The 22,766-nt window shown below is 48.3% G+C and overlaps 1 protein-coding gene across 2 annotated transcripts; it reads left to right on the top strand.

Moving 5' to 3' along the window:
- The first annotated feature begins 451 nt into the window (after positions 1-451).
- On the top strand, positions 452-18,291 carry zgc:112982 (uncharacterized protein LOC503771 homolog). Of its 2 annotated transcripts, none has more exons than XM_036522447.1 (11): positions 452-626; positions 1,319-1,367; positions 2,600-3,295; positions 4,544-5,212; positions 10,920-11,089; positions 11,426-11,534; positions 12,157-12,223; positions 15,312-15,445; positions 16,074-16,176; positions 16,934-17,060; positions 17,765-18,291. In XM_036522447.1, exons 2-11 carry the CDS (start codon positions 1,327-1,329, stop codon positions 17,776-17,778), a joined length of 2,130 nt encoding a protein of 709 aa, XP_036378340.1. In that variant the 5' UTR covers positions 452-626; positions 1,319-1,326; the 3' UTR covers positions 17,779-18,291. The 2 variants fall into 2 exon arrangements, with proteins under 2 accessions (XP_036378340.1, XP_036378339.1); XM_036522446.1 differs by having other exon boundaries at positions 15,309-15,445.
- Positions 18,292-22,766: the final 4,475 nt, after the last annotated feature.

Here is a 22,766-nt window from a genome sequence, read left to right as displayed (position 1 = left end):
AAATACCCAGCTGTATAAATGGATAAAACCTATGCATGTTGCTCTGGATAAGAGCAAATAATGTAATATAATATGGTAGTGTATGTACTTGACTTCCCATTTTTGGGCTGTTTAGTTTCAGGTTAGCACAAGTTAACTTGTGGTGGGGCTTAAAGGGTGTGCTCACACGTACTGGTCTGGGAATGTTAGCCTGGTGTGATACTGTTTCTCGTTTAACATGGATGGATACATTTCTGTTCAGTTTTTCCTAATTAGAGTGTCTGCTAAATTATAATAATGTAATTGATTATAGACTGGCGTGATCAAACCACTGACGAGCAAGGAATACCCCGCTGACTCTGTGTGTGTGTGTGTGTGCGCAGAGTTTTGCCACAGGAGCACGCTAGGAGCGCTGTGCTCGCTATAATGACTTTAAGCTCACTGCGACTGAAATCTTCCGGTTCATGCAGGTGCTAACAGCTGCCGAGCGACCTGACAAACTGGCACCTTCGTGCAACATAAACGCCATTAACTTGATCTGTAAGGATTGTTTTCACGGCGTGTGAAAGGAATTAGCCTGGATCTTGTCGAGACTGGTGTTTTTGGTGGACGCATCTTCATGTTTCTGTAGCGTTGCACACACGGGGGTAAGGCTAAATCAAAATGACCATATTACGTTAACGTTAGCCAGCCAGCTAGCTAGCTAATGACTAACGACCATTGCTCACAACCTGGTTAACTTCCACGCTTGGCGTGTGCAATGTTGGCTAGCTTGTTTTCTTTCTGATTTTCGTTCACTCTTTGGTCATTGTTTTTTCTAAGCACATACAGTTAGCAATGCAGCAAGTACAAGCTAACCAGCTAGCTAACCAACAGTTTACGTTACAGTAGCTTGGTAGCCGCAGTTCTTGGATACCTTGCAACCTGCGTAGGCTACATGACTGACTACTTGAGTATTTGTATTAATAGTCGTACAGTTTTTAGAAGGCTTTTAGAGGCTTTTAGAAATGCAATCAGTTAACGTTAGCTATGTGTCAGTGTTATTTCTCCTAGCTAGCAAGCTTCCACGCCCCTCCCTTAGCCAGCTGGGATTGAAATTTCAGTGTGAGATCACCCTTACCGTTACAGTCCGATCGCAGTGTGTGTGGCTGGACCCTGTCGCCTACTGCCCTGATTAATGTAGACTCAGAATGTTAATCACAACTGGCACGAAATAATTTACCAGAGGAAAGAAGTTCTGAATTTGCGAGTTAAGGTGTCGTCCAGGGTATTAGAAATAATATTTTTTAGAATGTCCTCGTTTATCATTTTTATGTTTTCTTCTCTTCCCCCTGCAAAGAGGACAGAATGTCGAGGCCGCGTTCGAGGTCACCCTTGCATCCATACAGGTAAATGTGTTGAGGTTTTGAAATTATTTGTGAAGGGAAAAATGTAAGGAATTTGAAACTCTGTGTAAATCTTAGACAGCACTTTCTGCTCTGTCCCAGTCCCCACTCGCCTGAAGCACTGCCCTTTACAATAAGGCACAGCCATATGGTTGGGGGGGGGGGGGGGGGGGGGGGGTTAGGGTTAGTGGGGTGTCCCAGGCCACAGAGGAAACTCTCTCCTCCCCCTGGGTTGCTCCCTTTGACCGAGTGTCCGTGAATGCACCTGGCACAAAGGTCTGACATCCCAGGGATCTTTGCGTCTGATACCGTGGGGTGTGCAAGTGTGTGGGACTTGATAATTATACCACAGCGTCTGTGAAATTGCAGTGCTACCAGGAAACTTCCTGTTTTGTATCAGATTTCACTCGGATAATATTGCTGTATGGATGACTGTCTCTCATGCACACAGCCATGAAACAGTGGTTACACTGGACTGAGTGATTCCTATATGTTTCAGCTTGAAGCAAACAGACAAACAATTTCAGGGCTGGATTTCTAGTCTAAGACTAATCTGAATCTTTGACGAAACGGTTTAAAACCAGATTTACGGGTGACTGGCTTTCACTGCAATTTATAACTAGTTCATGGGCTTCAGTTACAAAGAATGTAACGATTAAATGGTTACATAACAGTGGAAGACAAGCGGAAGCTTGAGTCTCATGGCAAAGCAGTGTTTTGCTTCTTGCAACGTTTAAAAAGTGTTTTAAAAGTGCTGGTGTTGATTCTTTTTCACGTCTAATCTTAGCTCCTGCAGAGTGATTTAGTGCTACATTCACTTTGCAAACAGTGCTTGTCAAAATGGGAAAGATCAGTGCGGGACAGGATACAATATTTCAAATATAAAACCCACTTTTTGATCTGTGTTGATTGTTTTTAGGCATTGATGGAAATATACGGTTCTGATGTGATCTCCTGTGGCTCTCGTTTCCACATGTTTGTGTAGAGTGGCTTATATTTTTTGAGTTGCTCTTGTTCTTAATGATGACAGGACAGTGTATCCCAAATTTGCTCCCACATAACACCCCTCCACCTTTTTCAAGTGGCGTCAAGTATGTATGCATTGACTCACTTCCCCCTCTCACCAACAGATTGGGACTCTGCCTAAATATTGAAAACTTCAGTGTCAAAGTATTGAAAGCTTCATTTCCTATGAGCGAGAATATTGAAGGCTGAGCTTTGTGTTTGTTGAACAGGCCCTCATCTCTGTACAGAAGGAGCCCGGCATGTCACGAGGACAGACGTTACAGCAGTGACCGCCATCAGGAGACGTCAGAATTCATCCCGAGAGACCCGAGGAGCGCGGTGGACCACGCCCACTGGGACGGCTGGGACAGGACCACTGCCAGCAGAACCGTGCCGAGGGCGGAGCTTAGAGAAGAGTATTTTCCCGAGCCCCGGAGGCGAGCACGCTCCCCTGATCAGTGGCGCGGGTTTCCCCCGGACCGCCCCAGATTCTCCCCGCCTGTGGAGTTCGAGGATCACAGGGGTAGCCCCCAGCCCTCGTTCCAGCTGGGGTACGCTGAGCGTCACAGACTGTCCCCGAAAAGGCGGTACCACACCCCCGACGGCAACGAAGGCAGGAGAGCGGGGTCTCGGGACGATCACCAGCGATTTCCGGATGACAGGGTGCGGCATTCCCCCCGAAGATTCTCCCGCGAAGGCTCCCTCGTGGATCCCTACAACTCGGCCAGCCAGCGGAGGGCGCCCTCCCCAGGATGGCACCGTGGCGGGCGGAGCCCCGGGTCAGAGCCAACCCCGGGCCACACTCACAGCCCTAGGCCCAAACCCGGCCGCTCCGCGTGGGTGGAGCCCTGCGACCTGCCGAGGAACGTACCCAATAGGGAGGCTGGGTTTTCGGGCGAACTTCACAGGAGCCCATATTCTGAGAGGTACAGGGCTGAAGTGGTCCTGCTGCAGTCTGTCCCAGTCCAGCCGGGGCCAGGCCAGAGAAGAGAAGAATTCAGTTATTAATTACTCCATCTAAACGTGTGCTTTTCGATGCATGTACTGTACGAGTGAATGTGGACAGTTCTGATTAAACTTCAGTAATTCTGTTTCTCATCCCTTTAAAGTATACATCCCAGTCACAGAATCAGGCCTGTTAGTGAGTATGAGGCTCAGTGTGACGGCCCTGTGCTGTGCTGGCTGTAGGAGGCGACTGCCTGTGCTGTGCAGACCTGGGGTCAGTTCCATTTCAGTTCAGTCAATTCAAGGCATGAATTCAGTTCGTTAACTGAAAAGTCTCCATGTAAATGGTGGATGATTTTCAGTTCATGAATTGATTTTAAATTCCGTGAATTGACTCAATTGAAACGGAACTGACCCCAGCGCTGATGCGCTGTACTGAGCTGACTGACTGTGCTGTAGGGTCAGACTGTGCTGTAGCGCTACACTGTGCAGACTGTAGGGTCAGTCTGACTGTGCTGTAGCGCTACACTGTGCAGAATGTAGGGTCTGACTGTGCTGTAGTGCTACACTGTGCGGAATGTAGGGTCAGGCTGTGCTGTAGCGCTACACTGTGCAGACTGTAGGGTCAGACTGTGCTGTAGCGCTACACTGTGCAGAATATAGGGTCAGGCTGTGCTGTAGCGCTACACTGTGCAGAATGTAGGGTCAGACTTTGCTGTAGCGCTACACTGTGCAGAATGTAGGGTCAGTCAGACTGTGCTGTAGCGCTACACTGTGCAGAATGTAGGGTCAGACTGTGCTGTAGCGCTACACTGTGCGGAATGTAGGGTCAGACTGTGCTGTAGCGCTACACTGTGCAGAATGTAGGGTCAGTCAGACTGTGCTGTAGCGCTACACTGTGCAGAATATAGGGTCAGACTGTGCTGTAGCGCTACACTGTGCGGAATGTAGGGTCAGACTGTGCTGTAGCGCTACACTGTGCAGAATGTAGGGTCAGACTGTGCTGTAGCGCAACACCGTGCGGAATGTAGGGTCAGACTGTGCTGTAGCGCTACACTGTGCGGAATGTAGGGTCAGACTGTGCTGTAGCGCTACACTGTGCAGAATGTAGGGTCAGACTGTGCTGTAGTGCTACACTGTGCAGACTGTAGGGTCAGACTGACTGTGCTGACTGTGTCTGCCTGTGCTGAGTGTGTGCTGAACGTTTCGCCTGCTTTATGTCGACACAGGTACGCGGAGGAGCCCGCGTTCAGGGAGCGGCGTCGCTCGACAGAGCGGTTACGGGATGTGAGGCGGCCAGAGGCGCGTAGTCCGCCGTGGGGCCAGCGCAGGAGCCCGGAGCGGGCAGGAGCGCCGGTCATCGTGGAGCACGATCACGGCATGGGCAGGGAGCCGGCCAGCGGGAGGCGGGGCTACGACCACGACTGCGGTCACGGCAACGCGCACGCGCGGGAAGGCCCCTCGGAGAGGTACCCGCGGGAGCGTGGGCCACAAGGCCGAGGCGCAGCCAGCGCCCACCAGGACGACGCCACCCCCCAGCGCTTCCAGGGCAGGAGAAGCCCCCCCCTGAGCGACAGGAGGCAGGGGAAGGCGCCCCAAAATTACCCCCGACCCCGCGATTCGCAGGGCTTCCTGAAGCAGCTGGCTCCCGCCGCAAACGGAGACGTGGACCTCAGGCGGATGGATCCTCTCGGAGACAGGGAGCTGGGCTCTCCCCCGCGGGCCTCGGCCGTGTTCAAGGGGCAGCAGGGCAAACAGCTAAAGAAGATGAGGTACCGCCGCCGGGGGGCCAGGCCCCCCACCCCGGACACCCCCCACAGGGCTCCCCCCCACAGGGCTCCCCCCCAGGAGACCCTCACCATCAAGGTCGATGTGCAGCGCCCCGCGGCCCAGAACAGGTACGGTATCCCCGACGCCTCTGCCATCAGGGCGGGCCGAAAGTTCATGCTTCTCTTTAGTTTCCACTGTGCAGTAGAGCTCCGGCGTCTGGAGGAATCATCGATCTCCAGGAAGGGAAACGGGATCCGATCCACTGCTGGACTGCAGGCACAGGAGGGGACATTAAAGATTCTTCCTCGTTAGATTCTGACAGAGTTTCATGTTGCTTTGTGCGGGGAAATCTCCCTGCTTCGGATGAGGATCGCCCGTATCCTCTCTCCCCCTGTGTCGTGGCCGCAGCTGCAGAGAGGAAGAGTTTGTTTGCCACCACAACGGAACTGCAAAGCGGAAAGTCTCGGCGCGGTGCGGTCAGTGCCGTGGAAGTGATGTCATCAGGTGATGAGCAGAATAGGCAGCTGAAGGATGGGTGGAAGGGTGAAGATATGGCAGGGATGGACTGTGACGAGGTGAAGCTCTTTATGTCCGTTTATGCAGCCAGGTGTTAATGAAGCAAAGCAGGTGAAGTGCCTGATCAATGGCCTGTGCCTCCATTTGCGAATCAAACCCGTAACCCCCTGGCTGTGTCACAGCATTCCTTAACCATAGCACTGCTCTGCCACCGCTCGCCCCACCAGGATTCATTGGCAAGGAATTTGAGCCTGGTCAGTTGGAAGCTGGATGCAGTCTCCATCGAGTGTTTGGATGGCAGCAGCTTGCGGCTGAATGTGCCTCCTCAAGGCCCCTCTCCGTTGCACAGTCAGGGAGCATGAGCCACGAGCCTGGCTGGCTGGGAAGCCACTTGTTTCTGTTTGGGTTGGGACTACCACATGCTGGGAAAAATCCCCAGCCCTGCTGTGTGGATCAGGCAGGGGTGTGGCTGCTGGACAGCCGGAGGAGCTGATTGGTCCATGCCTCCTCCAGATGCTTTACCCAGAGGGATTGTGCTGGGTTTTACTCTGGAGCGCAGTGTGCACAGAGAGACAGCTTCAGCGCTTCAGCGCTTCAGCAAACGGGTCTGAACCTGGAGCCACGTGGTGGCAGCATCCCTGAAGACCTCACCTCAGCTGGAATTGAGCTTGATGCAGGGTATCAGCTCACAGCTGGAGATGAGAGTGCTGCAGGATATCAGCTCACAGCTGCAGGATATCAGCTCACAGCTGCAGGAAATGGGCTCACAGCTGGAGATGAGAGTGCTTCAGGATATCAGCTCACAGCTGCAGGATATCAGCTCACAGCTGCAGGAAATGGGCTCACAGCTGAAGATGAGTGCTTCAGGATATCAGCTCACAGCTGCAGGATATCAGCTCACAGCTGCAGGAAATGGGCTCACAGCTGGAGATGAGAGTGCTTCAGGATATCAGCTCACAGCTGCAGGATATCAGCTCCCAGCTGGAGATGAGAGTGCTGCAGGATATCAGCAGCTTCAGGACTTTGCACCACTGAAATGCATGAGGATGTTCATAATGCTTTCCTGTTTGTTGCGAAAACACCTCCTCTGGTGGACTGTTCCAGAGACCACTATGACCCCCCCACCGCTACCACCCCCCCCCCCCCCCCCCCCTTAAAGTTATACATGAAGATGCGTCCACCACAATACCAGCCCTGCTAAGTGCTCTGCAGAATATGAATTCAGTGTTTTTTTTATGTTTTGTGGAAAAAAAGGTAAGTCTTTGCATTCACCGTTGTTTGTCTGCAGTTCTCGCAGAATTCGGGGTGATTTCATGCTCTTCAGTAAAATCAGCGTGCAGGACGCATCACCCTCTGAACAGGGACTCGCTGCTGAGCCAGTCTGAGTGCAGAGGTGGCAACGACCCTGACCCGGGGTCAAAGGCTGCAATCCCAGAATGCACTCTTCGGGTATTTCAACACAACAGATCGGCACAGGCTCACTCCTTTTGGATGAATTGTAAGAAGAAAATGCACTGAACAGATGTGTATGTTGTCCTGGTAAGACCTGCAAAAAGAGTTTTGTGTTTGATTTTCAAGGCTTTAATCTTTTTGCCTCTTTGAAGCATGCTCTTGTTGGTGTTCTGCCCCCTGGTGGTATGGACCAGACACCACAGCCTCCTGTTGACAGGGCTGTTGGTGACCCAAGATTCTTTTGACACAAAGGACAATGTTGTGTCTTGGATGCTGAGAATTGTTATTCGATCAGAAGCTTGGCTCTATCTTTGCTGTGAGGACTTTGGCCATTTTTCCAGTCCAGGTAAATTGATGACCCTCTGGCTCTTCAGGGATGATCACCATCCCACCATGTCTTCTGGGAACTCCAGTGCTTATGGGACCGTTTGGTGACACAGAGACAGCCACACTGAAAACCGATATTAGAACAGGAGCATTCACTAATATGTCTGAGCTGAAGAATATACTCACTAGCTGAAGAGAAGAAGTAAAAAGACAGTGTTGCAGTCATCATCCTGATGCTTTTTCCCTGCAGGGTTTTAAAGTCAGAATTCACCACCCTCTGAGCAGAAGTGGCAATCATTTAAAAAATCAGATTAGGAAATTGCCATGAGGTGCTGAAAAAGGAGTATAGTGAATTTTGCAGAACGAATCGAAAAACGAAAAGACTCAGGGCCACCCGGGAAAAGACTGGAGAATTATTCAGTGACCGTAGGCAAAGATGGTCAGGAGACTCCTGGAAATTACTGGAAATGTTAACAGTGGAATAGCATCAGTTCAAGTCTAGATGCAGAGGCTCCAGTCTCTACCAGCAAACACTGAGATTTCACCAGGGTGTAGTGAAGACCCAGAGCAACAGGAATATCTGGGGAACTTAAGGAGAAAACCTGTGCAGGGATGACATGTATCTGCTTTACATGCCAATGTAAGACTCAGCAGTTGTAAACACTGGCATGCCAAACCATGAAGTTAAGCGCATTTCTGCCCAGTATTGCCCGAGATGGTGCTGAAGAATGAGGTCACTTTGGGACACAGCTCCTGCAAATCGATGCAGAAAGCAGGTGCCGTTGGATTAATCCACCGTCAGAGGATTGTTTTCCTAACCGCTTTCGCACCACATGACACCTGCACTGCGTACAGCAGGTGTGTGTGGAGAACGGGTATCATTGAGATGCTTCTAATCCTTCAGGAGTCTAGAGCAAGAGTTACCGTTTCCAAAATGTGTTACAAGAATGAGGAAAATGCACAGACATGGCTTTTAGGTTGGGCTGTTAACGCTATAATGTCATGATGCAAAATGAAGAGGAACAGACAGCATGGAGAAATATTACAGGAACTGAGATATAACAGGATACACACCACAAAAGCAAAGCTCTGTGAAGAGACAATGGTAACTGTTTTGGACCAATCATTGTATTGTCTCCAGGAAGGCATTTGATATTTGCATTTATATTTCTCAACCAACGATGTGGTGGAGGACGAGGAGAACGACCTGTGCAGCGGCTCGCTCATTAAGACACCCGCCAAGTCCTTCGCCGTCGATGCTCCCATGGCCACCGAGACGTCCGAGTGGATGAACCACGTCAACAAGCGCGTGTCAGACCTGCAGGAGAAGAGTGGCAAGTCGCCGAGCAGCGAGCACGCCGCCGCCTGGCTGCCCGAGTCGGAGGCCACCGTCTGCACACCCTGCCAGACATTTGTGCCGGGAAACGCTCAACAACAGAAAGTGGCGTCAGAGAAGAGCTGCGCGTCACACAGAGGGAGCAGCTGTGTGCCAGTGCCTGCTTCCCAGCCAAAGCCTCTTCATGTGACCAAGCCATTTAGTGGGGATGTGAAAGGCTTCTGGCGGGAAATCTAATTGGTTGGCTGCATTTTTTGTTGAGGCAGTTGAAACTACACCTCCCAGAATCACATGGGCTGTCATTTTCTGCAGGACTTTTTCTGTCATTTTTTTTATGTGCAGAGTAGAAGAAAAATCCCACACATGGACGCTGCATCCTCGCTGTTGCTGTGCAGTGGGGAATGAAGATGATGACCTTTGACCTCTGCTCAGTTGTGGCATCTGCAATTCGAGCTGCACCAAATATGTTGTTTCTGTGGAAATCAAATGATCTTTCTTCAGACTCAAAGTAGTCAAAGCTTGTGCCTTGCTTGCTGTATCTTCCAATGGGGATTATGTGGAGTTGAGTGCCACAATCCAGCAGTCTCTATAAAGATTGTTGTCTGAAACATTCTCTCATCCCTGTAACAAATTATTCTGAACCCTGCCAAAAAAGGACCATAATCTACAATGCTCAGAGAGAGAATGGCCCTTCATTTATTTTTCATCTAAAAATCTAAAAGTCATACTAAAGAAAGACCTTCTTATTGCTTGTAATTTATGGGAAGAATTTTGCAATTCACAGTCATTCCGTCCTGTGTAGGCACTTCAAGCAACTTACTAAAAATCAGCCTGTGATCTTATGTTTAAAGACACAGTTGTCCTTCTGAGAAAGATCAGTTTCAGAACTCCTGAAAGAAGAGGCTGGGAGAGAGTCCAGGGATCCAAACAGAATCCACACCAGGCTCTGAATCTGAGCTCTCTGGTGTGGCCTACTGAATGTCAAGGCCATAGGAACTACATTTCCCATCTTGCCTTTGGAAGAAAGAGGAAAAAAGAGAGTAATCTTTGCCATGGCGACTGAGTCGTAAAATCCATGTTCCACTCCTGGATCCGTGCCTACTCTGAGGAATAGTGAACTCTGACCTCAGGAAGTTAATTGCAAGTGGCCATTTTCACTGGAGGACAGGAAACTGACAGTGGAAGGGAAGCATGAACTTTCACCTGCCTTGTGTCCTATAGGATAACTGAGGGCAGCGTCAGCGTGTTAGAGATGTGGGCTAGCTGGAGGTGGAGGTGTATTTATCTTACACCTAAATATACGCTATATGGACAAAAGTATTCTGACGCCTGACCATTACATTGTAATGACATTGTATTCAAATACATATACTTTAATATGGAGTTGGTCCCCTTTTGCAGCTATAACAGCTTCCATTCTTGAAAGGCTTTCCAGAAGATTTTGGAGTGTTGCTGTGGGAATTTGTGCCCATTCATTCTGTAGAGCATTTATGAGGTCAGGCACTGATGTTGGACGAGAAGGCCTGGCTGGCAATCTCCGTTCCAGTTCATCCCAAAGGTGCTCAATGGGTTTGACGTCAGGGCTCTGTGCGGGCCAGTCAAGTTCTTCCACACCGAACTCATCAAACCATGTCTTTATAGTCCTTGCTTTGTGCACTGGGGCACAGTCATGTTGGAATAGAAAAAGGCCTTCCCCAAACTGTTGCCACAAAGTTGGAAGCATAGCTTTGTCCAAAATGTCTTGGTATGCTGAAGCATTAAGATTGCCCTTCACTGGAGATAAGGGGCCTGGCCCAAACCGTGAAAAACAGGTGTGGCCAAATACTTTTGTCCATATAGTGTATATATTTTTTTATGTATAGCGTATCAAAGTTCAGACATATACCAAGTAGTCCCAACCTCACCCACTTATTGAGACCTGCATGTCAGTATCCTAACTATTGCTCCACACTGTGGGCCTGCCCAGACCTCAACATTATCATATTGAATCTATCGCTCCGTGATCTTTTGACATGAGCGATTGGTGTTATTTTTAAGAAGCAGTTCTGATGGTGCATCTCTCAAGGTAAGTGAGGTAAGCTGTTTTGCATTTTCATTCGAAGGATGGTTATTTAAAAAATTGAATTTTCCTCATCAAGTATGTTAGCAATTTTTATTAATACCCATTTTGTTAACCAGGCTCATTCTGTGTAATTCCCCCGCAGCACCTCCTGCTTCTCCTCTGACAGACAGCTGTCTCTCGACCTGGTCAACGTTGGGCGGCAGCGCCTGGACTTCCTGCCCATGCTGGAGCATTCGGGTGCCAACAGAGAGACCACGTTGCATTCTGGGACATTCGCCCAGGAAATTATTACTTTGGTGCACCAAGTCAAAGGTAAACCTTTAATGGATACATCTTGCATGCTGCATGAACAAACTTCATGTCCCCAGGTTTCCTGAGGAGTAATGGAGAGAAAATCCAGGGTGATGTTTAGAACAGAATGATGGAAGAAATTCAGCAGTGTTTTGTGTAAGATGTAAGGAGAGAGCAGAGTCAAGCATGTACGTTACTTGTTATAAAGAGGTGACGTGTAACAGAATGTATCTGCCATTTGTCCTAAAAAGGTTGACAGTGCAGCATGTTTCTCTTTCCTGCTTGTCTCTTTTTCCTCTTTCTACTCTTTCTTCTCTGTCTGTCTTCCTCTCCTTTTCTCTCTCCATGTCCTGACAGAAAACTACTTTAAGGGAGAAGGCGTAACTCTGAACGAGCGCTTCTCCAGTGTCCAGAGTGGTCAGTCTGAGGACGATGGGGGCCCATCCGGTAGTCCTGTAATACACAGGTACGGCTGACCACCCCCCAGCCCTCACAAAAAGGACTTCTTCGCAACTGTTTGCTGTATTTGCTGCAGCAGTTTGCTGACAGTTCTGTACCCCTTTCCCACTGCAGAGCCGGAACCAGACTGGCTCATTATACCCCTTTCCCCCTGTAGAGCTGGAACCAGGCTGGCTCATTATACCCCTTTCCCACTGTAGAGCTGGAACCAGGCTGGCTCATCATACCCCTTTCCCACTGTAGAGCTGGAACCAGACTGGCTCATTATACCCCTTTCCCACTGCAGAGCCGGAACCAGACTGGCTCATTATACCCCTTTCCCACTGCAGAGCCGGAACCAGATGCAGCCAAAGCTGGCTGACTAGGGTACAACACAGTTGCTTTTCCACTGCACTTGACACAGCACCGAATGCTGCCATCTGTATAGATGTACTGACTTTTCTCTAAAAATGAGCAAGCCTTCATGTTGTACCTCTGGCTCCCTGTGTGTTCCCACCTTACACCCTGTGTTTTGTTGGTTTAGGTCTGACTCACTGCTGCCCTCCAAAGGATAATGGAGATAATGGAAATGGATAGATAAAAATCCTAAACATCTTACATTTTTTCTTTTTTTTGTTTTTACATTGCAGACTGATCAATGTGTCCCAGTCAGAATTAAAACCACAGCCAGTATTCAAGAGGGTCGGGTCCATGCAGGTATGGAAATCAGTTGCACATGCATGGGTTGCACACTCAGAGGAGGGGAGGTGAACACAGGGCACTCAGAGGAGAGGAGGTGTTCTCACAGGGCACTCAGAGGAGGGGAGGTGTTCTCACAGGGCACTCAGAGGAGAGGAGGTGTTCTCACAGGGCACTCAGAGGAGGGGAGGTGTTCTCACAGAGCACTCAGAGGAGGGGAAGTGTTCTCACAGGGCACTCAGAGGAGGGGAGGTGAACACAGGGCACTCAGAGGAGGGGAGGTGAACACAGGGCACTCAGAGGAGGGGAGGTGTTCTCACAGGGCACTCAGAGGAGGGGAGGTGAACACAGGGCACTCAGAGGAGGGGAGGTGTTCTCACAGGGCACTCAGAGGAGGGGAGGTGTTCTCACAGGGCACTCAGAGGAGAGGAGGTGAACACAGGGCACTCAGAGGAGGGGAGGTGTTCTCACAGGGCACTCAGAGGAGGGGAGGTGTTCTCACAGGGCACTCAGAGGAGGGGAGGTGAACACAGGGCACTCAGAGGAGGGGAGGTGTTCTCACAGGGCACTCAGAGGAGGGGAGGTGTTCTCACAGGGCACTCAGAGGAGGGGAGGTGTCCTCACAGGGCACTCAGAGGAGGGGAGGTGAACACAGGGCACTCAGAGAAGAGGAGGTGAACACAGGTTGTTACTGTACCAGTGTCTTTACATTATTGAATATTTATGATACTCTCTCACTCTGTCACTCTTATTGAATATTTATGATACTCTGGATAGAGTTCCTTGATGGATGGTGTGAGTTGTGAGTTGTTTGATGGATGGTGTGAGTTGTTTGATTGATGGTGAGTTGTTTGATTGATGGTGTGAGTTGTTTGATGGATGGTGTGAGTTGTTTGATGGATGGTGTGAGTTGTTTGATGGATGGTGTGAGTTGTTTGATGGATGGTGTGAGTTGTTTGATGGATGGTGTGAGTTGTTTGATTGATGGTGAGTTGTTTGATTGATGGTGTGAGTTGTTTGATGGATGGTGTGAGTTGTTTGATGGATGGTGTGAGTTGTTTGATGGATGGTGTGAGTTGTTTGATGGATGGTGTGAGTTGTTTGATGGATGGTGTCGGTTGTTTGATGGATGGTGTCGGTTGTTTGATGGATGGTGTCGGTCGTTTGATGGATGGTGTGAGTTGTTTGATTGATGGTGTGAGTTGTTTGATGGATGGTGTGAGTTGTTTGATGGTGTCGGTTGTTTGATGGATGGTGTGAGTTGTTTGATTGATGGTGTGAGTTGTTTGATGGATGGTGTGAGTTGTTTGATGGTGTGAGTTGTTTGATGGATGGTGTCGCTTGTTTGATGGATGGTGTCGGTTGTTTGATGGATGGTGTGAGTTGTTTGATTGATGGTGTGAGTTGTTTGATGGATGGTGTGAGTTGTTTGATGGATGGTGTGAGTTGTTTGATTGATGGTGTGAGTTGTTTGATTGATGGTGTGAGTTGTTTGATGGTGTCGCTTGTTTGATGGATGGTGTGAGTTGTTTGATGGATGGTGTCGGTTGTTTGATGGATGGTGTGAGTTGTTTGGTTGGTGGTGTGAGTTGTTTGATGGATGGTGTGAGTTGTTTGATGGTGTCGCTTGTTTGATTAATGGTGTCGGTTGTTTGATGGATGGTGTCGGTTGTTTGATGGATGGTGTGAGTTGTTTGATGGATGGTGTGAGTTGTTTGATGGATGGTGTCGGTTGTTTGATGGATGGTGTGAGTTGTTTGATGGATGGTGTGAGTTGTTTGATGGATGGTGTCGGTTGTTTGATGGATGGTGTGAGTTGTTTGATTGATGGTGTGAGTTGTTTGATTGATGGTGTGAGTTGTTTGATTGATGGTGTGAGTTGTTTGATGGATGGTGTGAGTTGTTTGATGGATGGTGTGAGTTGTTTGATTGATGGTGTGAGTTGTTTGATGGATGGTGTGAGTTGTTTGATGGTGTCGCTTGTTTGATTAATGGTGTCGGTTGTTTGATGGATGGTGTCGGTTGTTTGATGGATGGTGTGAGTTGTTTGATTGATGGTGTGAGTTGTTTGATTGATGGTGTGAGTTGTTTGATGGTGTCGCTTGTTTGATGGATGGTGTGAGTTGTTTGATGGATGGTGTCGGTTGTTTGATGGATGGTGTGAGTTGTTTGGTTGGTGGTGTGAGTTGTTTGATGGATGGTGTGAGTTGTTTGATGGTGTCGCTTGTTTGATTAATGGTGTCGGTTGTTTGATGGATGGTGTCAGTTGTTTGATGGATGGTGTGAGTTGTTTGATGGATGGTGTCGGTTGTTTGATGGATGGTGTGAGTTGTTTGATGGATGGTGTGAGTTGTTTGATGGATGGTGTGAGTTGTTTGATGGATGGTGTGAGTTGTTTGATGGTGTCGCTTGTTTGATTAATGGTGTCGGTTGTTTGATGGATGGTGTCGGTTGTTTGATGGATGGTGTGAGTTGTTTGATTGATGGTGTGAGTTGTTTGATTGATGGTGTGAGTTGTTTGATGGTGTCGCTTGTTTGATGGATGGTGTGAGTTGTTTGATGGATGGTGTCGGTTGTTTGATGGATGGTGTGAGTTGTTTGGTTGGTGGTGTGAGTTGTTTGATGGATGGTGTGAGTTGTTTGATGGTGTCGCTTGTTTGATTAATGGTGTCGGTTGTTTGATGGATGGTGTCAGTTGTTTGATGGATGGTGTGAGTTGTTTGATGGATGGTGTCGGTTGTTTGATGGATGGTGTGAGTTGTTTGATGGATGGTGTGAGTTGTTTGATGGATGGTGTCGGTTGTTTGATGGATGGTGTGAGTTGTTTGATGGATGGTGTCGGTTGTTTGATGGATGGTGTGAGTTGTTTGATGGATGGTGTGAGTTGTTTGATGGATGGTGTCGGTTGTTTGATGGATGGTGTGAGTTGTTTGATGGATGGTGTGAGTTGTTTGATTGATGGTGTGAGTTGTTTGATGGATGGTGTGAGTTGTTTGATGGATGGTGTGAGTTGTTTGATGGATGGTGTGAGTTGTTTGATTGATGGTGTGAGTTGTTTGATTGATGGTGTGAGTTGTTTGATTGATTGGTTTTGTCGCGACAGCAGCGGAAGCGGCAGCTTGCTGACGACCCCTGTGACCTTCGGCACGACCTGGAGCGACGGAGACAGGAAAGGCTGGAGGGGGTGAAGGTGACGATTCCCGGGGGAAGCTTCTCACAGCGCCCCCTGCTGGGCGGGAGGTCAGTAAAGCCAGAGGAGAGGAGGTGTTCTCACAGGGCACTCAGAGGAGGGGAGGTGAACACAGGGCACTCAGAGGAGGGGAGGTGTTCTCACAGGGCACTCAGAGGAGGGGAAGTGAACACAGGGCACTCAGAGGAGGGGAGGTGAACACAGGGCACTCAGAGAAGAGGAGGTGAACACAGGTTGTTACTGTACTAGTCTCTTTACATTATTGAATATTTATGATACTCTCTCACTCTGTCACTCTTATTGAATATTTATGATACTCTCTCACTCAAATTCGCTCCCCCCTCTCTCCCTCTCTCTCCCTCTCTCTCCCTCCCTCCCTCTCTCTCTCTCCCTCTCTCTCCCTCCCTCCCTCTCTCTCTCTCCCTCTCTCTCTCCCTCTCTATCTCTCTCCGTCTCTCTCTCCCTCTCTCCCCCTCTCTCCCTCTCTCTCCCTCTCTCCGTCTCTCTCCCTCTCTCTCTCTCTCTCTCTCTCTCTCTCTCTCTCTCTCTGTCTCCGTCTCTCTCCGTCTCTCTCTCTCTCTCCGTCTCTCTCCGTCTCTCTCCGTCTCTCTCCCTCTCCCTCTCTCCCTCTCTCCCTCTCTCTCTCTCTCTCTCTCTCTCTCTCTCTCTCTCCCGCAGTGTTCTGAGTGAGGATGAGGAGGGTGACGAAGAGGGTTCCTGTGGGCAGAGCTGGGCTGCGGAGGGGGTGGAGAGTGCAGCTGAGCAGTGGGGGGGAGAGCCGGTAAGTCTCACCTCATTGGCTGTGCCTTTGTGACGGGAGTTTAAAAGCAAGCTCACAGACACGGCGTTTAGGCGCACTGTGAGGGGGGGGCGTTCCCAGGTGAAGCACGGCCACTGCACACCTGAGCAAGGTGCTGAATTTACAGTAATAGCCAAGCTGTGCGATGCTGAGCATGGGCGTAATAACAGTGAGAATGAGTATGATAATAGCAGTAATATCCGGGCTGAGAGGTAGAGAGTGGCTCCATGTTTGTGTTCTGTATTATTTCATGCTGTAATGGAGATCAGCCTTTTTGGAGCTGCAGCAGAGTTGGATCACTGTCCTGTGAGCTGTTGCCTTTTCTGCTCTTACCCTGGGGATGTGCGCATGGTCAGACCTGAGATCAGCTGGAAACAACAGCACAGAGAAATACTGGGATTGTATCGCGTGCTGTGTGTATTTGTGTTTGTGTGCATTTATCTGTGTGCGTGTCGTTTTTGTGTGTGTGTGTGAGTGTGTGCGTGTCGTTTTTGTGTGTGAGAGTGTGTGCATGTCGTTTTTGTGTGTGTGTGTGAGTGTGTGCGTGTCGTTTTTGTGTGTGTGTGTCTGTGTGTGTGTGTGTGTGTGTGTGTGTGTGAGAGTACAGCTGGTTGCACTGAAAGTCGTGTAGGTAGTTCTGAATGAGCGGGTTTCTGTAAGTGAAATCCCCCAGGCTTGCTAATGGATCTCCCTCTGCTCTGACCCGGTGCCGGTGCTGGCTCCGGTCCGGTCCACACAGGGGAGAGCCGGGCGGAAGAGGCCTGCTTTTGTGCGGCAGGGTGCTGGAGCTCGGGGAAAATCCCGCCGGCAGCAGGTCCACCCGAAGCAGCAGAGACAGCAGAGACCGAGCAGCCAGCGTGAATCAGGCGAGTCGCAGCGAAACTGCTCTCCCCGTAACCCTGACGCTGACTGTGTTTAATGCACTTTTGGGCTGTTGTTTGGCAAGGTTCAGTCAAGCCAGTGGGCTTCAGCTGTTCCTCTTATACTTCATACGGTATGGGCCTGTGCTGAAACCGGCAGCCTGCAGGGGTTGGGGTGGGGCGGTCAGACAGGGCTTTCACGCCTCCCCACTCTCAGGCACTCTGTGATTGGCTCGGCCCCTGCGAGTTGCTGGGCTGACAGTGGAGTAGTGACCAATGAGCACCCGCTTCACTGCAGTGGGCTGTGTGTGTGACAGACAGCCGGGGGCTGTGTGTGTGACAGACAGCCGGGGGCTGTGTGTGTGACAGACAGCCGGGGGCTGTGTGTGTGACAGACAGCTGGGGGCTGTGTGAGGATGCATTGCATGGCTGCATTTGTCTCTGTGCTCCTGCAGAAGGTCAGAGGTTGAAATGAGCTTAATGTACAGTCACACACGGGAAGGCGCAAAAGCAAACCAGTCATCCCGGGGCAGTGCCTGTGCTGGTGACAACCAGCGAATCAAACTCCTGCTTATGCTTAACAACCAGCCAGTCAAAAGCCTCTCCCTGGCTTCACTCTTAAAGACCAGCCAATCAGCAAAATATCCACACTTTATCCCCTTGTCTGCTCTATAGCCAGCCAATCAAACCCCTTCTCATTCTTATCGCAGGCGGCAGCTGGTAGAAGGAAGGCCACAAAGGTCAAAGCTGAAGAAATGCGTGGGAAGGCTGGTGCCTCTCAGTTCTGGAGCTCTGTGGTGTGCAGCGCAGAGGAGCTTTGGAGCCAGTGCATCTGAACGTGGACGCCACCGTAGGGACAGAGCCACAGGGACCAGAGTAACGCTGAAATCCAGCTCGACCCGCGGGAAGCTGGGTTTCCATCAGCTCCACAGACAGCCGGGCTGCACCGCTGCTGGACCCTGAGGAGGAAGGAGGTAGAGCTCCATGCTGAGAAAGCAACACTTACTTTCACTTGTGTTAAACCCTAAACCCTGAATCCTAAAGGCCGCGGTGACTGAGTGTCCTCATCTCTTCTGATCTCCGTTAATGTTGTTTTTGTGTCGCTGTTTGGTTTGTTTTGGTGACTGCCTCCTGGCACCGCATGGTGCTCTCACCGGGCCGTACGTTTGGTTTTGGTGTATGAGAGAGTTCTGAGCCTCTCGTGATGTTCCGAAACTATAATAAAGATTATATTTTACACCTGTGTGTGTGGGGCCAGTGTGCTGCTGCCTTGTGTTAAATCACTGACTGCTCGTAGACTATTCATTTGCATAGCAGAGGCCGTCACCCAGAGCAGTGACGTAGCTCGTGTTTTTACATATCGCATCATTATATTTCACCATTACATTTCCGCTGTGGTCACTGTAGAGAAGCTGGCCCATAACTTCTCCAATAAACAAGCCCAAAAGAACAAAAGTTTAAAAACCAATAATTTACTTTAAATCCAAACAAAGAAACCAAAGGAAACCAGCCTGTGTACAGCCCACAGCAGAGACAAAGTGAGCTTCTGCCCTGCTCTGCAGCCACACCTGTATTCAGCCAGGCCTCAATCAGTAAGGTGTGGCTCGTTATCCAGTAGGCTACTTCCCCTACAGATTGCCAACATGTGCACATAATTAACCAATTATTAATACACAATCAACAATTAGCATCAGGGACAGGTGGTGAAGGCTCTCTTTCACAGTCACACAGTCTACACCAGTGTTTCCCAACCCTCTCCTGGAGGACCCCCTGCCCTGCATGTTTTAGATCTCTCCCTGCTCCAACACAGCTGATTCAAATGATCAGTTTGTTATTAAGCAGCTTCAGGAGTTCATAACGAGTAGATCATTTAAGAGGGTTGAGAAACAGTGGTCAACACTTATACTGAAAGCACAGACAACCCAATATCAGTACCGAGCAAACCCAATTACCAATATAACGCTGCATCTAACAGTCCAACAGTGCCCTGCGGTTGGTTACAGTGGAAACAGTGTCCTCCTCCTGCATAAGGAATGGAGCACTGGTGTCTTTGGACGGGAGTCTAACTGACCGGAGTCTATCTCTAGGAAGCAGGTGAGAAATGGATCAGTACTGTCGTTGGTGTCACCCCCCCACCAGTGTTTCTCAACCCTCTCCTGGAGGACCCCCTGCCCTGCATGTTTTAGATATCTCCCTGCTCCAAGGGGGTGCAGGACAGAGGGGTGCAGGGCAGGGGGGTGCAGCCCATGTGTGATACGAAGGAGGCAGACTCACAGAAAAGAAAGTGACTAATAACAGGCCAGGTCACATTGCATTTCTCAAGTCGGAGGCGACGTTGAGAAGCTCACTGTTCAGACTTCAATGCAAAACCGACGGAGGACTCAGAACAGGAGCAGCTCAGAGAAGCAGCCCGGTGTCTGTGTACAGGTGAGTACAGTCTCTGTAATATGAGGTATAGTCAGGTCAGTAAGCACCTGTGTGCAGGACAGTCCAGTCTCTGTAATATGAGGTATAGTGAGAACATAGGCATATCTCCCGTGCATATCCAGATCCAGATCCAGTTGTTTGGAAAATCGTAAAATTGTTATTCCATTTTTCTTTTGCTTTTCAGCTACACTTACAAAATTAATTAATCAAGTTGCTGAAAAAGTTGTTTTTCAGCAAGTGAAAATTATTTTACTTCATATCAAATTCCTCATGTCATGGTCAGGGTTTCTGATGGTATTTTGCATTAGAGAAATTGGTTCTAAAGAAAATATAGTCTGGAGAAATAGCATGAGTGGACAGCTATTACAGATCCTGAGTATTCTGCCTAAAACAGAGGGGAATCCAAAACCTCAGAAAACATCAAAAACAGGGCAGGATTCATAGGGTTAATGCCAGGTGGAAATGGGCCTCCACCACTCAATAGAGTCTAGCCCTCAGATATGAATTATTCTTAAGCATAAACCTGTATCATCCGGGAAATGTATTTTTGTTTCTTTATCAGTAAATTTTTGCCTCAGACTATATAAACATTGATCTTGATATATCTTACAAGTCTGTGAAATACAGTTGGACTATATGCCAAATAGATCATGGTTCTTAAGTAAATACTTGAAGTGCAAAGAAAATGTAGAAAAGAGATGTAAAAATCTATATAGATATTGTTTCTTAATTAAAAAAATAAATCCACATGAACCGGATCATTTTGCTTTGATGTATTTCATTTCAATATTTTTGCAAATTCACTGCAATGGCAGTGGAAGCAGCAGCCTTGTAGTGCAGACTTAGCCAAACAGAAGTGAGGGAGTTTACCTTTTGCAGTGAATACGCAAGAGTTTGTCTGTGGGAGTCCATCGATGAAGGGTGAGGACAGAGAAGAAGGCCTTCAGATCGTTCTAACTCATCTCTGCTGGCTGAAGGCATGTCATCTGCCCCGCAGCTTAATGGCACAGTATGTCATCTAGCTTCCAGGTATAATAAATTTAACAATTAAGTTGTTCATTCGCATATATATGAATTATTCTCAACATTTCTTTATTAATTTATTTATTCCCGTACTTAACATCCACTGTGGTCAGTAAACACGGAGAGGGAGAGTTCCCGGCCCCCATAAGAGATGGTATCAGACGGGCACTTAAAACTAACGCCCATTGCTGCGAGTCAGAACGTGAAATCGAAAGTACAGCAAATTGCGCAGTTTTCAGGCGGACGGAAGAGCAAGAGTAGAGGGAAAGACCATCGAGAATAAACCCAAAAACCGAGTACATGTGAGTATCGGTAGCCTATATAACATGAATAGAGTTAGCGAAGCAGGTGCAGTCTGTATAATATGAACTCAGACCCGTATCTGTTCGAAGAGTTTTCGTTTAGTTCTCTACCTGTTAGAAGATGTGGTTTCTAATTTGCGTGTGCATGGGCAGTGTCGGTCTAACCTTTCAACAGCAGCGCTGTGTAGTGCTTGAGAATCTCCTTTACTGTATTTGTAATGAGCGCGAAACGGTATTTGGGTTTATATGGTTATTGGTGTTTCTCTGTTGCGGGACCTCGGTCATTTCCTGAAAGTAAACAGTTTAGTTATTGATGAAGGAAAGTGTCGGACAGTGAGCGAGTCAAAAACTGTACAAAGTACCCAAAGACAGCACAATGGTTTTTCTTGTAATGACTGTGGGTTAAAGTTTGAGGTCCTTGGTTTTCATCAATCAACCCATAAAAGATGAATCTGCTCTCGCCCTTTGCTACAGTGCATCAGGCAGAACCACCACAACAAATGTCTGTCCTGATTAACAAAAGAATAATATGATTATTTAAACAGGCAATCCCCAAGTTGGAACAAAAACTGCATAAAACTACTGCACAAAGTGTGCTCTTTTAGCAGTGTTTTAAGTATTATACTGTGTGTGTGTGTGTGTGGGGGGGGGGATTCTTGCAACCAAATAAATCTGTTTTAGTGCATTTTTCATATATCAGTTCTTTACATTTTTGTGTGGGGATTCTCCCTCCCTCGGAGCAGCCATATCCTGATCATCCTGAGAGATTTATGATCTGGTCCCAAGTGCTGTGCAGAGAGGGTCTGTCTGGGCGCTGCTACTGGGAGGCTGAGTGGAGTGGGAGATGGACTCGTATAGGAGTGGCATATAAAGGAATCAGCAGGAAACGAGCGGACGGTCTCTTTGGATACAGTGACAAGTCCTGGTGTTTCACCTGTGGCAGTGACGGTTACTCTATCAAGCACAATAATGAGAAAACTCCCATACTTGCCCCTCCCTCCCCCTCCTGCAGAGTAGGAGTGTATCTGGACTGGCCAGCCGGCACTCTGTCCTTCTACAGCGTCTCCTCTGACACACTGACCCTCCTGCACACATTCCACACCACATTCACTGAGCCCCTCTACCCTGGGTTTAGGGTTGACTTGGTCTCCTCAGTGTCCCTTTGTCAGCTGGAATAGACTGCTCTGTTCACCTATGCTTCTATGAAGCCCAGGTAAAGTGATTGGTTTGACATACTAAGCATTTAAAAATCTTACCTGTAAGCGATATCTACTTGGCAGGTGCATCTTTTGTCCACCCAAACATCCCCTTGGTGTATTTTTTAAACACAACTACTGAAAGACAACTTATTATGGAAAATTAAAATGCAAAGTTTCTTTTAAGTGTGAAGTAATGGGTAAGACATAAATGATTTGTTCTTTTTTCAGCATGCCTTATACTAACACCCACAAATATAAATTAACATAGTGTTTTAAGAATCATTGTTTTGTATATTTGATTGGAAATATGATGTACATATGATTAGAAAATGTCCAGATCAGGATAGATGGCTACAGATAAATGTCCAGTGATTTCTGGACTATTCTTTACAGGAACTTAGTGTCTCAGGTTAACTCTGCAATACACTCAGACTTAGAAATGTACAGTCTCTGCCCCTCGAGAGTTCAGGAAGACAGAAGGAGAGAGGGAAGCATGTTCCCATGGTGACATGCCTGTAAATGACTCGTTTAACAGGAAGTGACCTCACATTGCATAATGCTTTGGTTTGTTTGCTGAGATTGTCAAACACATATTTCAAATATTGCTCATTTTATGCAGCTGTGGAGATGTCAGGATTGGCTGAAAACAGGACTGTAAATTATATTTGTTGTTTTCTTTAATGAAGTGGGTTGATGGACACGCTCATTATGAACAGAATACCGCATTATTTTTCATTCTTTTATTTGATCTATTTCAGTGA

This window comes from Megalops cyprinoides, chromosome 2 (genome assembly GCF_013368585.1).
Source record: "Megalops cyprinoides isolate fMegCyp1 chromosome 2, fMegCyp1.pri, whole genome shotgun sequence".
In the NCBI taxonomy this organism is placed as follows: Eukaryota; Metazoa; Chordata; class Actinopteri; order Elopiformes; family Megalopidae; genus Megalops; species Megalops cyprinoides.
The sequence above is the reverse complement of the archived record's forward strand: the minus strand, read 5'-3'. Positions and strand labels throughout refer to the sequence as shown.